The sequence below is a fragment of the Anomalospiza imberbis genome, unplaced genomic scaffold (assembly GCF_031753505.1).
Source record: "Anomalospiza imberbis isolate Cuckoo-Finch-1a 21T00152 unplaced genomic scaffold, ASM3175350v1 scaffold_60, whole genome shotgun sequence".
NCBI lineage: Eukaryota > Metazoa > Chordata > Aves > Passeriformes > Viduidae > Anomalospiza > Anomalospiza imberbis.
The window spans coordinates 306,280-321,876 of record NW_027100213.1 but is presented as its reverse complement, the minus strand read 5'-3'; the positions used below and the strand labels follow the sequence as shown (position 1 = coordinate 321,876).

Below are 15,597 nucleotides of genomic sequence, written 5' to 3'. Positions count from 1 at the left end.
GCAGTGCCCCAGCCCTGCTGGGCTGGGAGAAGAGCTGCTCATCCAGAGAAATGTGCTTTTGAAGCTCTCCTTGGTTACCAGGATCACCCTCTGTGCCAGGAGCCCGGCCCAGCTCAGCAGCACAGACACAGCACAAGGACTTCAATGACCCTCTGGGGCTTTGTGCTCAGGCCCTGAACATCAGGCCCTGAGAGGGAGCTGCAGAAACCTCTCCAGAACTCCAAGACAGAATCCAACTCCAAAGTTTCTTTGACTTTTAATGGGTTCCACTGAGGGACACGACTGAGAAAGTGTCCCCAGGCCCCAGGCAGAGCAGAGAACTGGAGGCACTGATGACAGGTGGGGACAAAGAGAAGCCAAGTCTTGGTGCCCTGGGGCACAGCAGCATCTGTGCCACCAAGGGCCGTGCCACCAAGGGCCGTGAGGAGACACCTTGTCCTGAGGCTGGGGCCTCCTGGCACAGCCCCAGCCAGGCTGGGCACTGTCACCCCCTTTTCCTGCCCTCAGCATCCCCCCCTAGCCAACATCCCAATGGCCTCAAGGATCTGCTGGAAGGAGTCCCTGGGGAGCCTTGCTCAGGAATGGCCCTGGGGGCTCCTTCATGCTCCCAGGGACTGCAGGTTTTTCAAAAGACTTTGGCTTTGGCTTTTGCCTTGGAGTCTCTGAGAGCTTTGTGCAATCATGGCCTCCAATTATCTGCTGTAATTAGTCCCTGGAGAGGCTTTGTCAGGAACAACACTCAGTGGGGCTCATTAATGCTTCAAGGTACTTCAGTTCTTTTAAGGTACTTGGTGTTTCCCTTTTGATCCAGACTCTGTGAGAGGTTTGTGCAATCATGGCCCCAATTATCTGCTTTAACGAGTCCCTTGAGAGCTTTGTACTGACACTCAGGGGGGCTCATTGATGCTTTGAGATACTCAAGGAGTTTAAGGTACTTTGGATTTTCCTTTCCACACTGAGTTTCTGAGACTTTTTTTTTTACCATCCTGGCCTCCAGTTCTCTCCTCCAAGGAGTCCATGAGGAGCCTGTGTTTGGGATGGACCTCAGTGGCACCCATTAATGCTTTGAGACATTTTGGGTTTTTCCTCTGACTTTGACTCCTGGAAAGGTTTGTGCAATCTCCTCTCAGGCCTTGAGGTTCCAGGGCTCAGCTCCAAATGCACCACAGGGCTCATTAGGATCAAGCAACTTCTGACAAACCATGGCTCTGCCTTGATTTCCCTCTGCTCTAATGTAGTTCATTAAGAAGGTTTCCTTATACAGTTATGGAGAAATATTTCAAAGAGCTTCTAAGAAATATGTATTCCTATTTTAAAGAGTGTCTTTTATTACTGTTCTCATTAGAGAAGAGGTGATTGCAGCATTCTGTGATTGATATTGATGTAGGGCTGCTCCTAAAGAGGTCTGGCCAGGTCAGAGAAGTTTAACTTGAGGTCTGACCCAGTGTGGACACCTTGCCCCACATTCCCTAACCCCATGTGAGAAACTATTTTCACTTTCACAAATGTAAATGGTTTATTACGACCTTATCAAAATACAACAGAAGAGTGAATAAAGAATAAATATAGTGCCAGAAGCAAAGCATTCAGTCACCCTGTGCTCATCTACAAAATGGATGCTCTGTCTTTTATACCTCTAGCCCCTCCCAAAGTCTTGTCAATCCACTTCTTCTTCACTGTCCAGTGGTGGAGATCACTTTCTTACAGCTTGATTGGAGGTCAGGCGCTGCCATAGCAACAAGCCGACCCTCCCAAATGCCTTGACTACTGAGGGCATCCCGTGATAACAATGCAAGAGGGAGGGGAAAGATAACTATACACCTACACAACTTCTCTTAACATATACTTAATATTCACCCCTTAATTGTGAGAGTCAACAATAGGATTACCCATCTATAACAAACCCCCTTTTCTTTTTCTATAAGTCATTTTGCTTGAACAATTACATTAAAAAAATTCTCTCTCTCTTGAATGAGTCATACTAGCAGCTGTTGATGTGGGCAAGGACAGTGGGAACAGGAGAAAAATCTCAGGTTTTCCTTAGACACACTTATTTGGAATGGACAAAAGGGCCTTACAGAGGTCCAGTATGGCTCTGACTCCCATCTACCGTGCCTATGTGGTTGCGACCCATAGTCATTGTATCTTAGGGGTCCAGAGGCCAGCTCGGTCTCGCCCTCCAGTCCCTTTTGTATTCAAAGACAGTTGGGGAATTACAGAGGTCCAGTATGGCCTTTTGTCCCTACCTTACCATGCCTACGGGGTTGCTACCCACAGCAGGGCTATGGGGTCTTCTTGGTAGTGAACAAAGGGGTCTTGCCCTGCTTCCTTTGTCTTATTTTCTTAAAGAAGCTGTCCCATCACCTTTTACGGACCCTTGTGTACTTCCCATCAACAGATGCTGATAATTCTCACCCATTAACACAGGAAGACAGTCCTCAAACTGGTTGGTGGAAGCTTGACTTTGGGCATCTTGGTGTCTTTCTGGTTGTCTTTCAGTCTCTGCTTAAGAGTCAATCTCGTTTCACCCAGTCTGGATGTTGTAGTTCACTCTTCGGGTTCTTCTACCGGGCCTTTAACTGTTGGCATGAGTCCATCTGTTGGCATGAGTCCATCCCCACTCTGCAGTTCACACGGCTGATTCGGTGATGAACAGTACCTGAAAGGGACCTTCCCACTGAGGAGTTAGAGGTTGATCTCTCCATGACTTGATCATTACTTGATCCAATCCCCAGAATTAACATTATGGATTCTGAAATCCAGGGTGTTAGTTTGAGGAATTGCCCCTTTATGTCTTAGCCCTTGTAAGGTTTCTCCTATAGACATAACATATTTCTTGGCATTGGCTTCCCCTTCCTCATAGATGGCAATGCTCTGGGGTGAGGTCAAAAAGGGTAACCAAATGTCATTTCATAGGGTGACACCCCCAGATCTGACCGGGGTTGGTTTCTAATTTTTAATAAGGACAAAGGGAGACATTTTATCTATGACGTGGGTTTCAGTCATCAGCTCAACTAGAGCTCTTTTAAGAGTTTGATTCATCCTCTCAGTGTGACCAGAACTCTGTAGATGCCATGGAGTATGTAATTCCCATTTACTCCCAGGGTTTGAACAACTTTTTGCAATATTTTAGAGGTGAAATGAGTTCCTTGGTCTGAATCAATCCTGTTCACCATCCCATATTGGGGAATGATTGATTCTAGAAGTGTTTTACTCACAACATTGGCATTGGCTTTAACCGTGGGTACCGCCTCTACCCAGTGAGTCAAGTTGCCTACTATCACTAGTAAAAACTAAACTTCCACCGTTGTACATGGGGAAGCTCGGTAAAGTCTACTTGGATGTTTTGATAGGGTCTTAAGGCTAGTTCTTGCCCTCCTCTGGGTGTTTTCCTCATGATTTTCTGACTCACTTGTTGGCATATCACACACCTTTCAGTTACTTGCTTAGCTATCCCAAAAAAATTCCAATGCAGCCCCAGTCCCTTAGAAATTGATCACTTAGCGCTTGTGTACCCCAATGTGTTGTTCCATGTATGCCTTCTAACATTTTCCTGGCAAGGAGTTTATTCAACATTTGTCTCCCATCTGCTAATCTCCACTTCCCTTTGTTATCATTCTTAGCTCCTATTCTAAGGAATTCTTTCTCTTCTGTCTCACTGGATACGGGAACTTCTTCTATTTCTCCCATAGGGGTTAATGCTATCATTAGTTTTTCTGACCCTGATTTGGCTGAATTCTTAGCGTCTAAATCTGCTAAATGGTTCCCTTGTTCTTCTTGAGTCACCCCTTTTTTATGTCCTTTAACATATACTACTGCCAATTCTTCTGGTATTTGTAAGGTTTCTATCACTTCTAAAATAAGTTTTTAGTTCCTTTCCCCATTGAATTTAATAGCCCACACTCTTCCCAGATTTTCCCATAGGCATGCACTACTCCAAAAGCATATTTTGAGTCTGTATATATTGTTCCTCTTTTCTGTGCTAATATTTCCAGAGTTTGCTTTAGGGCATACAACTCACATGCTTGGGCTGACCAGTTGGAAGGTAACTTTTCTTTTTCTAGGGCCACTAACTCTTCATCTACTATAATGTATCCTGATAGCCATTGTCCCCGGATTACCTGTGGAAATCCATCAATGTACAATCATTTCCCTCCTTGGAATGGTTGATGTGTTAGATCCTCTCTTATTTTAGTTTGATAATTTATAACCTCTAGGCAATTATATATTAATTCCTCACCTGGATTTCCATCTAAAAACTGGGCAGGGTTCAGTTGGTTACTCACAATTAACTCTAATTATCCATTGTCTATTAGGATGGCTTCATATTTTAGCACTTGGGAATCAGTGAGCCATTTCTCAGCCTTTTAGCTGAGGATACTCCTTACTGAGTGAGTGGTATATATTTTCAATTTTCCCCCAGAGGTTAATTTTTTGCTTTCTTCTACAAGTAGGGCGCTCGCTGCCACCGCCTGAATGCAGGTTGGCCACCCCCAGCTGGCAGGGTCTTGCAGTTTTGATAAACTGGCCACTGGTTTCCTGGATCCTCCCCGGTCCTGGGCTAACACTCCATGTGCTGCCCCTTTTTCTATATCCACAAACAGAGAGAAGGGTTTGTCTAAGGCAGGAAGACTCAGTGCTGCTGCACTGACTAATTTTTTCTTTAAAGCTTCAAAATTTGCTTGTCTTCTTCCCACCTTATCTCTTCTTCTATTAACTTTTCAAACAAGAACCTGATGGCCTGCATGTATCCTTCAATCCATAGCCTACACTATCCCAACAGGCCTAAAAGCCCTCTGACTTCTCTCTTAGATTTTGGCCGTGGGAGTGAGGCAATCCCTGCACTTCTCTCAGGGTTCAGCCACTGGCTCCCTTGACAAATCACACGTCCTAGGCATTTTACTTCCCTCTCTACGAATTGGAGTTTCCCTTTTGATACTCAAAGTCCTTGGTTCCCCAGAAAACTTAACAATGCTATGGTGGATTCTCGAACTTTGTTTTCTTCCCGTCCTGAGAGAAGCAAATCATCTCCATACTGGATGATCTTTATCTCAGGTTTGATGGAGAATTGTTTGGTTTGGGGATTTGGAAAACCCTTGTGGTAACCTAGTCCACCGAAGCTGTTGCTTTCTCCCTGAATCGGGGTCCTCCCATTCAGAGGCAAACATATCCCTACTTTCTCCTGCCAGTGGACATGCCCAAAAGGCATCTTTTAGGTCTGTCACACTAAACCACTGGTGTGCTGGGGGGATATTACTCAGTAGTGTATAGGGCTTAGGCACTACTGGGTACTGATTCACTGTTCTTTTGTTAACTTCTCTTAAATCTTGGACAAGCTTGTAAGTCCCATCAGACTTCTTTACTGGTAAAACAGGTGTATTATGGGGGACATACATGGTTCTAAGGCACCCTACTCAAGTAGGTCCTGGGTGGCCAGCTGCAGTCCTTGTCTCCCTTCCAGGGAGAGTGGGTATTGTCATACCTGAACTGGATGGTTCTCATCAACTGTTTTTATTACTACAGGTTTCATGTTCAATTTACCTTGATTTTTTGGTTTTGCCCGCACCATCTCATGAATTTTGTCCTCATTCTCTTCTGTTAATTGGAGAAGTTTAACCACCATTTTTCCTTCCTCTGGCAGTACTCCAATGTCTAACTGCACCTGTAAATCCCACCCTAATAGATTTCACCCTGCTTCTGGAACTAATAGAACATCCCCTGTTGAGGATTTTTTGCAGGACAATGGACACATTCAGCAGATGCACAGTCCAGCCTTCTGGTAACAAAGGAACCAGTTCTAGAAACGGGGTCAGTGAATCCTTGACGACAGGAAAAGAAGAAGTCAGAGGAATCCGCAAAGTTGTCAGCAAAATAAAAAAGAGAACTCAGGGTGGGCCAGACAACCAAAGCAAGACGCATGAAGAATCGGGTGATCCAACCAGCATTTAATTTTAGACGCATAAACAGCTAGGATTAACCAATCATGTATTAGCTAGAGACTCTTGCACAGCAGAACTGATTCTAAATACAGGCCTCTGTACAATAAAATTGGCTTCACTTGATCATATTGATCATGGCAAGATGTCCCATTTGTGATTCTCCGCACCACAATTCCTATCTCAGACCCCAGGTCTAATGATGCATGGCAATGCATAGCATCCCTTAGACACTCTAGAAACTCAGATGGAGTCTCGGAAGGCCCCTGCTTAATAGAATACAGGACAGACCATTTTTTGGTGTTTGGGATAGCTCTCTCCACTCCCAGTGCTATCCAATCTTGATAATCTACTAATCTCTGTAACTCTGCCGATATATTTGGATCCCATTTAGGATCCCTTGGAGAGGGAAAAATTCTCTTACATCCAATCACTGGCTTTTACGGTGATCCTCTGCCAAAGCCCCTGCTGTTCTCAGGATCAGCTGCTTTTCTGTTTCAGTGAAAGTATCCAGTAATACCTGGGTGTCTCTCCAATCTGGGTTGTGTTGTTTGATAACATATTGTAAATGCTTCACAATAAGTGTCAGGTTGCTGTGGTAATTTTTAGCAATCCTTTCCCACGCCTCTAGATCAGGGGTGGAGAATGGTACTTTAACCATCAGTCTCCCTCCTTCTGGTCCCACTGCCTCTCGCAGAGCGGCCTGTAACACTGCTTGTCTCCTGGTTCTGGACAAAACCGGACTGCCAGGAGGGGAGTGGGTTTGAGTAGATGTCCCTTCCAAGCCTGCATCCTCTTTTTTTGGAAAGTCCACCTCATCCTCATCCTCATCCTCATCCTCCCGTCTCCTAGGAGGCACTTTCAGCAAATCTATTGTATCTTGTTCTTGAGCTGCAGCACGGTAGACCTTATCTGATTTGGTACATGGCTGTCCTATGCTGCACGCTGAGCAACATTGCTTAATTTGCCCTCTATTTCCTTTGTTTTCCTTCTCAAGGGCTAACACCAGTGGGTCTGAGGGAGCGCTGAGCCCACAGTGCCTCTCCCATTCCAGATGATTTCGTAAGGCAAGAAACATATCAGCATAAGAGACCTCATCCTACTTCCTTCCTGTCTTAAAAACCGCATTAACTGCAACAAGGTATTACAATCTAAAGTTCCTGCCGGTGGCCACTTGGCTCAATCTTCCAGCCTGTATAATGGCCACCACCGCATGCAGTGTTGGATTAAATCTTGTTCTCCAATCCCCCCCTACTGGTGACTTCTTTCCAGTGGGTTAAGATACACCCTAAAGAGCTAGCTCGGGGTAACTTTTTTGCTCTGGTGAGTTCCCATTATCTCCTTCTCCTTCTCACTTCCACCCAAAACTCTCTTCACAAAGCCTCACAGTCCTTTCCCAATTCTCCTCCCACGTGCAACCCCAGGTTACAGGTACCAGATGTGATTTTCCACACACAAGCTTTAAAATCTGAGGTTCAAAATGGGCTCAATTAGGAAACATCCATCCACACTCAGAGCATATGCCCCGCCGCCTGCTGAACAGCAATACCAACGCCTCTCACAAACTCCGCACTGCAATAGTGCCCATGGAGGGTGCCAGTCTCTCGAGGTGCCCAAGGCTCCCAAGAATTGCCCACAAAGGCAGGCTATTCCACTTACTCCTTCATGAATTTCTAAATTCTCCACAGTGGGTTGCTTCCAATCTAGAGAAACGATGTAAATTACCTTTATGTTACCATTAGCTGAGGTCCAATAAAGTCCCTCTAAATAAACCTGTTCATCCTCTTTATCTATCCAGTGATTCACTGGATTTACAAACTCCCAGGGGTCAAACCCGAACCACTGAGGCAGTGGAATCCTCACAGTTCGTCTAGCCACAGTTAAAACATGCACAATCTACACAAACACATTCAAACATGCCACGTGTCCTCACCCACACTTCTTTGCTTGCTCTGCTTCTCCCCAGCTGCCTCCCCGTGGGACACTATCTGCCCACACAGCCTCCCAGCCGGCACCCTGGGCCTCACTTGGCCGCCTCACTAGTGGGCAGAGCCTCCCCGCCCCGCACCATGGGTACACTCACTCACTCGCCCCCTCCTTCGTATAACTGAGCCCACAAAGGCACTCACTCACACAATCACAAAAACCCACCTACATTAACCACAATGTCCAGACACCATAAGCGCACAATAGCAGTAAGTAGAATCACAGCATTAAGGTCCAGATTCACTTGACCCACCCCCAGGATCACTAGTGGTCACAGAATTGAACAGTAAATATCCCTTCCTCCTGCCGCTCTATTGGCAAATGGACCCTTCCCCCTCCCTCCGGCCATGCTTGGTTGGCGACTGCTTGCAAGCCCCAAACCTTTACTCACACAGGGACTGAGCTGTGCACCAGATGTCTCTGAGCAGCTTACCAGCAGCCCTTTTGGTCAAGGCCCCTTTTAAGCTTGATACACACTGTTTATCTCTGCACAGAGTGCCTGGAGCACGGTCAGGCAGTGCCGGGATCCCGGGTGTGGTTCTGGTCCCCACAACTGAGCAATGGCAGCCCCAGGCTCAGAGCCAGTCAGAAAGCCAACCAAGTGAGACCAGAGGGAGGGCACCCTTCCAGTTTCTCTTGGGCATGGCCGCAAAACAACCCCTGCTGCTTCTTCCTCCACCAGTGTTTGGGCTGTGCTGGTGGCAGAGCCAGCCAGGCTGTGCTCTGCCTTCCAAAGCCTGTTGGGAGCGGGCATGAAAAGCTCTGCATGCACAGCGAAGAGTCCTGGAAGGTGCTGGCAACAGCTGCCTGCGGGAACAGGGCTCTGGGCTCTGGCTGGAACAGCCTGGTTTTGGTGCCGTGACCGCAGGCAGGAGTTGAGGCAGGTGAAGAGGCAGCAGGCAGCTTGTGTTTGTAGAGGGCCTGGGGCTGCCCCTCTGAACCTCCACCTGGAAACACACTTGGGAGAATATGAGCTACAGCTGGAGTGCCTGTCCTGAAAGGACCTGAAGTCATTAAGCCTTTCCAGCTTTTCTTAAGAGTGTGTTGGTGTTGCCCAAGAAAGCTTCATTTGGGGAAATGCCTTTGGAGGAAAAGGGCTTGCTTCTCAAGGAAAGTGCTTCCCAGGGAGCTCCCAGTGAGGTAGGTGCAAGGGTCCCCCTTTGGCTCTCTGTGGCAGAGTGGCAAGGGAAGGGAGAAGGCTGTGAAGAGCGGGTTTGGCATCTGCCTGGACCTGCAGAGACCAACCCAAGCACCTGCAGCAGGGTGTGTTCCCCCTTTGGACAGAGGCATGAGCAGGAGCATCTCTGTCCAGCCGTGAGCCCCAGAGCTCTCTCTGAGAGCTGTGAATTAAAAGGCCTTTACACACACACTTTTCACCTCTTCCCTGTCTGCTGTGTTTCAACTCTTGGCAATGTGCATTTACCTCTTGCTTGGTGGAAGCTGCTGTGGCCCAGGGCCAGCACAGAGCTGGGCTGTGTGGGCCAGGCAGCGTGGAGAGTCTTGGCTGATCTTGGTGTGTCCCTGGCCTCAGAAAAGGCTGGGAAGGTTTGCCTCCCAAGGCGTCCTGCTCATTGGCTCTCCCTGTACATCCTGGAGAGAACAAGGTAGGCATTTCTGGCAGCTGGGCATCAGCAGGCCTGAGAGTGGGGGCATGTTGTGGAGCCAGCCCAGCTGAGATACCCTGAGAGGAGCCCAGTGCTCCTTGCTCCCCTCTGCTGACAAGTGAGTGTTTGTCTGGTTTTGGGATGGCCCTGGCTGTGTGAGGGGTGCTGCGTGGACACGAGACAGCCGGTCCTGTCCCGCTGGGTCCCAGCAGTGCCTCACAGCAGTCCTGCATCCACGTCAGGATGCTGGCCAAGAGAGGTCCTGGAAGCTGAGGCAGCTGATTTTAAGCTTGTGCAGGTGCCTACAGGCCAAGGCCAATGGTGTTCCCTCAGGATACAGCAGTCCTGAGGGGTCTCCCTCGTTCAAACAAATCGGCAGACAAATGTATGGTCTACCAAAAGCCCTTTTATTGACCTGGCGGGAGGGCAGGGGTCTGCACCCACTAAAATGTTTCTCTGCCACATATAAATTTCAGTGGGTTGATGTAGGAATGTATCAAACATACCGTCCTTCTTTACACGGCTGTGGTGATTTGATAGGCAGGGGGTTAGAAATACATGGTGTCTGATTCCCAAACTTGAAGCTGATTTCCAGGCGCTGGCCAGGAGCGGTCTCGATGCCCCAAAGCAGCACAAAGTCTTCCTCACAGCTTCCCTGCACAGGGCTGATTCCACACTTGCCCTTAGTTCTTCTGGTAGACTGTGTCTAAAGCTTTTTGTCAGGTCACTCTCATGTCAAGTTAGGCCACCAGGTTTTTCTAATGCTAACTGGTGCTAAGTACTTAGGTATGTCTGTGCTAATTACTTGTTTACTCATGTGCATTGCTTGTGCTTACTTATGTCAAAAAAAGGCCTTGTTTCATCCCCAAAGGTGCCTGAGGCCACCCGCTCCTTGTGGCACCAGTTGTTTTTCTGTGGAATGTTCTCCCTCCCCAAGGGTAAAGAGGGAGCTGGAGAAAGAGCTTGCCCGGCTGCTCTCCATCCTTTCCCAGCACTCCTGGTGAAGTGGAGAAGTCCGAGCTGAGCGCAAAGGTGCAAATGGAACAGCCGTGCACGGGAAGGCTCGGTGGGAAGGATGATCCAGGATCCATAGGCCTGGCAGCCTGAGCGTGCTCCAGGGGAAGGCCTTGGAGCAGATCCTCCTGAGTGCCATCCCACGGCACCTGCAGGGAACCAGGGCGTCTGCTGGAGGGTGGGAAAGCTCTGCGGAGGGATGGGGACAGCTGGGGCTCCTGGCGGGGTGTTGAGGGCTTCTGTGTGGGAGTCTGGGGGGGTTGGTGTTGGGGGGGTGTTGGAGAAGGAGTTGTCTGGAAGGTGAGAGGTCTAGGCTGGAATTTGAGTCAGTTTGAAGGCAGCATCTGTGCTTTGGCACAGCTTTGGTTAGGGAGGGCAGAAAGAATATCTGTGACTTTTCCTCTTCATGGTCCTGATTCTCCTGCAGGGAACAAGAGGGGAGAGCTGTACTTTACTGGCCACTTAGAAATCTGTACCAGGGGGAGGATTAGCTCTTTTGCCATCTACTCATTTCTTTGGGCTACTTTTGTACCACTGAGTGGACTCTCATTTCTTGAGAGTTTTTATTCCTTAAGAGAATTAGGATATTATCATCCCTTCCTAGAAAACCAAAGCATGGCCCTTGTTTTTTGCCCTTTTTTTGTGTAGTGTTATGTTCTGAAAAGTGATCCTCAGTGGATGAAGTTAAGGCAAATGAGTTGCTGCTTTGAGATGGGAAGCAAAATTACAAATCTTCACCTCCTCAGGCCATCCCAATTAATTTGGGAAGTTTGCAACTTTTTGGAACTACTTGAGTCGAGCAATGGGAAGTAAAGCATTCCTGAACTGAGGATTCTTACTTGCCAGATTCTTCTGTGCCTTCGCTGCTGAGGTGGTTTTGTGCTGAAGGCAATAACTTCAATGAGAAGATAATTTCAGCATGGAGTAAGAGCTTCTGACAGAGACCCAAGTGTTGCCAGCGGTTGCTCCAGGTGCTCCTGCCAACAGCCCCTGCAGGCAGGAGCGCAGCCCCCAATGCACGTGGGCTTTGGCTCCCTCTGGCACAGAAGCCCCCCACGGGCACAGGTCTCTGGGGCAGGAGACAGGCACTGGTGCTGCCAGGGCTCGGGGGTGGCAGGTCTGCTTGGGCAGGGACCCTGCCACATCTGCTGATGTCAGCGCTCCCCGGGCGCAAGGGGTCAGAGCAGCATTCCTGCCCTGGCCCACACGTTCCTCGTCTGCGTCACACGGCCACGCTTAGGATGGCCACCAGCCAGGACGTGTCCCAAGGAGGCCGTGCCAGCTTCTGTGGAAGGCCCCATGCCCTTCCCAGCGCAGCTGCGTCGGCAGCCCTGGGGCCTCCTTCTGCTGCCCTGAGCCCGCAGAGCAGGGCAGCGTTTGCTGATGGTTTGAGCCGTTCCTAAAGATCCTGTCGGGGTGTCTTAGACACTTGGGGTGAGGGATTCCTTCCAACCTGAGCCACTTTGGGTGGGCTGGGGGTGGCCCCAGGGCAGGGGGCAGGGTGTGCAGGGGCCCTTTGTGACATGGTGCAGCATGGTCACCGTGGCATGGAACGGGACAGCGTGTCCAAGGGCCCTTTGTGACACGGGGTGACATAGGAGCTGGCGGTGACAAGGCCACACCACAGTGCTCGGAGCACGCGACGGGACAGGACGGGACAGAGCGGTGCCGTGAGGAGCCCCCGCACAGCACACTTGTTCGTGTCTGACCCAGAGCTTTTCCGAGGTGCTATTCCTGCAGCTGACCTCGAGGCCAGACCACAGGACTTGGTGACCCGTGGCCTTCCCAAGGCTTCTCTTCTGCAGGTGTCCTCGAGGGCAGACCGTGGGACTTGGTGCCCCAGAGGCATCTCCCATCCCTGCCACCAGTGCCCTCGAGGCCAGACCACAATCCTTGACAGGAGTCTCCTGTCCTTGTGGCAAGGAGCCCTCGAGACCAGAGTGCAGGACTTGCTGTCCTGTAGCCTTCCTGAGGCTTCTCTCTTGAAGGTGCCTTCCAGACACGACTGCAGGCCTTGCTGACTCGGAGATTTCTGAGACATCTCTCCTGTGAGTCGTCACAAATCCAGTCACTGACATGGAGCAGAGATCCCCGAGAGTGCCCAAGCTGGCCTGGGTGGAGGAAGAGGAAGAAGGCCCTGGAGCTGGCCCAGCACAGGAGACTGAAGAGGTGGTGCGGTTCAAGCCTCTGCAGGAGGGTGAGTGGCAGAGCTGGGCTGCTGGGCTGCAGGGCTGGTGGCTGCAGCCAGCTTGGCCACATCCCATCCCATTGCATCCTATTGCATCCCATTGCATCCCATTGCATCCCATTGCATCCCATTGCATCCCATTGCATCCCATTGCATCCCATCCCATCCCATCCCATCCCATCCCATCCCATCCCCTGGGGACATGCCCATGGACAGGACAGAATAGGGGCCAGGACAGACACCCCAGAGCCGTGCTCCATCCCTTGGGACATCCCGGGGCTGTTCCTACCTGGGGAGCGCAGGGCTGGGCTGTGTTCTCCGGCCTCGCCCGCAGCCCCTCAGCTCAGGCTGCGCTCGCTCTTTGCCAGATGCAGCCGTGCAGCGCACACAAGAGCAGGAACGCACCCGTGGCCTCTTCCGCAGAACAGCGCAGGTACCTGCAGCCATCCCCACCTGGGCTGGGCCTGCTGTCACTGCTCAGCCGAGCACCGCGCTTGGAGCATTCTGTGGAACATCCCTGGCTTCCTGCCCTTCTCCTACAGCTGGTTTGCAAATTCATCAAGAGGATTCGGGAGGAAGAGACCGGCACCGTGGGCACAGGGCTCAGAGCATATTCACACATCTTCAAAACCAAGACCTGTTCTGCCCTGCTGGATATGCTCGTAGAGGAGGGGTTTTGCAATCCAAAGCAAGTAAGCAGCCTGTGGCCAGGCTTTGATCCTCCCAGGAATTGCTTGGCCTCCCAAGTCACGCCTGCTGCTCACTGGAAGCCTTTGAGGCCATGGCAGTGGGGTGGCAAGGGAAGCACTTCTCTGGGGAAGCTGGGGACATTCCTCCCTCTGGCAGCTTTCCAAGTCTCCCCGTGCCTTCTCCAGGTGCCTGCCATGGTGAGGTACATCCACCAGTGGCTCATGGCCAATCAGTTTGCTGAGCACAGGCTGAACAGGGCCCTGCTGGATCTCACCAAAGAGCAGCCTGCTGACGTAGTAATGACGCTCCTGCGTGTGGCCCCATCCTGTGACAGGTATGGGGCCCACCTGCCCAGAGGGCTCAGGGCTCCCCAGCCCATCAGCCTGTACAGCCTGTCCCAGGTGTCTGACCAACAGAGAGTTCCAGGGCCCTCTGGCTGCTCCCTTTGCCAGCCCTGGCACGTCAGCCCCCGAGCCTTCTGCCATGCTTCCTCGCTGGCCCTCAGGGACCTGTCCCCACAGGGCTGGGCTGTCTGGGTGCTGCTGGCGAGGGGCAGTGGGCAGAGGCAGGGCTGGCAGCCAGCTCAGCTCCCCGCTGCCGCCCAGGCCACGGTGCTGTGTCCCAGACTCCTCTGAGACAGAGCTCTGACCCCACAGAGCTGCTTTGACCATGTGGAAGAGCATCATGTGCTCGCCCAGGACTGCGGAGCCGGCGCAGCTGATACTCCTCGATGTGCTGGGGAGCTGGCCAGAGCACAGCACGTGCACCTCCGATGGGGACAAAACGGGTGTCTTTGTCCTGGCTGTGAGTTTCTGACACTGGCCTTTGCTGGCCCCAAGGCCACCTGTCCAGCAGCTCTGCATCCTCCTTCCCCCACTGCATCTCCCTGCCTCAGGCGCTGGGCTGAAACCTGGCCTCGGGGCAGCTTCAGGGCCACCAGGCCCGGTGCTCCCCCTGTGTCTCTCCGGGCCTCTCCCTCCCATGCTCGGGCCCTGCCACACGGACACCTCGGCACTGAGCACTGTCTCGGGCTGCTCTGTCCTTTGCAGGCAACTGTGGTGATGTGGAAGATCCTCCAGATGCCCTGTGTCCCACATGTAGTGACCGTGTATTTCCCCCGCCTCTTTGTGCATCTGCTCTTCCAAGTGTTCTTCAGCACGTTGGATGTGCCAGCGGAGGTCGATACCTTCTGGAAGGGATGCCAGCAGCAATACGGCCTTGCCACCAACCCCAACAGGTGCTCCATGCCAGTCCTCCTGTCCCTGCCAGGTGCCCAGGGCAGGAGCCAGTGCTCCCAGCGTGACCTGGGCTTTGCTCTGCATGCAGGTTTGCAGTGCGGACCCTGAAGTCCCTGCTCTGCCAAATGCAGCACGAGGATGTGGTGGTGGCAATAGAACGCAAGTGTGGCTGGGACACGCTGCTGTGTGCTGACACCCACCACTATGCCGTGGGTCTGCTGGCCAGGTGAGACCCCCTTCTCCCCACTGCCTCTGACATTTGTGCTCAGTGCCCAGGGTGCCCCACACAGTCCCCGTGGTCGTGGGCCAGAGGGCCTTGTCACCGAGGAACAGCCAAGCAGACTGGAAAAGGCTGGGAGAGGAGGGGGCCCACAAGGAGCCACCTCCCAAATAGCCCAGGGCCCTTACAGGATGCTGGGGAAAGGCCAGACCTCTGTGAGTCAGTCCTGGGAGAGGTTTGTCCCCCAGCCCAAAGTCTTGGTTTCTTTTTCTCCTGCCAGGGAGATGTCCTGTGTCTCCATCCCCTTGTGCTCAAGGATCGCTCGCGACCTGCTCCGGCTGCTCAGCACACAGGAGCCACGCTGGGAACTGCCCGCCCTGGCGTTCCTTGTGGAGGTGAGCCTGATGGCCAGCGCTGCCTCGCTCAGCTGCCTCCCAGCTCTCTGCCCTCTCGTAGCTGCAGCTGCCTGGGACGGTGCCCGCGCCCTGCGCTGCTGCCTGGGCCCAGCCCTGTGCTGTTCCGGGCTCTTGCCGGCCAGGTCCCCTGTCACTGCCCTGTGCCTTTCAGGTTCTTGAGTGTCTGAACTTGAGTGAACGCGGTGCTAAGAGAATCCTGCAAATCTTGTCAAGGCACCTGCGGAGCGAGTGCAGGGAGAGGCGTCGCCTGGCGCTCAGGGCCCTTCTTGTGCTCATCGATGATCCCTTGATGGTGAGAAGGGGGC

At 51.7% G+C, this 15,597-nt stretch overlaps 1 protein-coding gene across 1 annotated transcript; it reads left to right on the top strand.

Moving 5' to 3' along the window:
• Positions 1 to 12,635: 12,635 nt before the first annotated feature.
• On the top strand, positions 12,636 to 15,352 carry LOC137467317 (maestro heat-like repeat-containing protein family member 9). The gene is made up of 7 exons (XM_068178806.1): positions 12,636 to 12,737; positions 13,097 to 13,161; positions 13,271 to 13,420; positions 13,604 to 13,752; positions 14,075 to 14,222; positions 14,468 to 14,655; positions 14,745 to 15,352. Exons 3-7 carry the CDS (start codon positions 13,385 to 13,387, stop codon positions 14,884 to 14,886), a joined length of 663 nt encoding a protein of 220 aa, XP_068034907.1. The 5' UTR covers positions 12,636 to 12,737; positions 13,097 to 13,161; positions 13,271 to 13,384; the 3' UTR covers positions 14,887 to 15,352.
• The last annotated feature ends 245 nt before the right edge of the window (positions 15,353 to 15,597 follow it).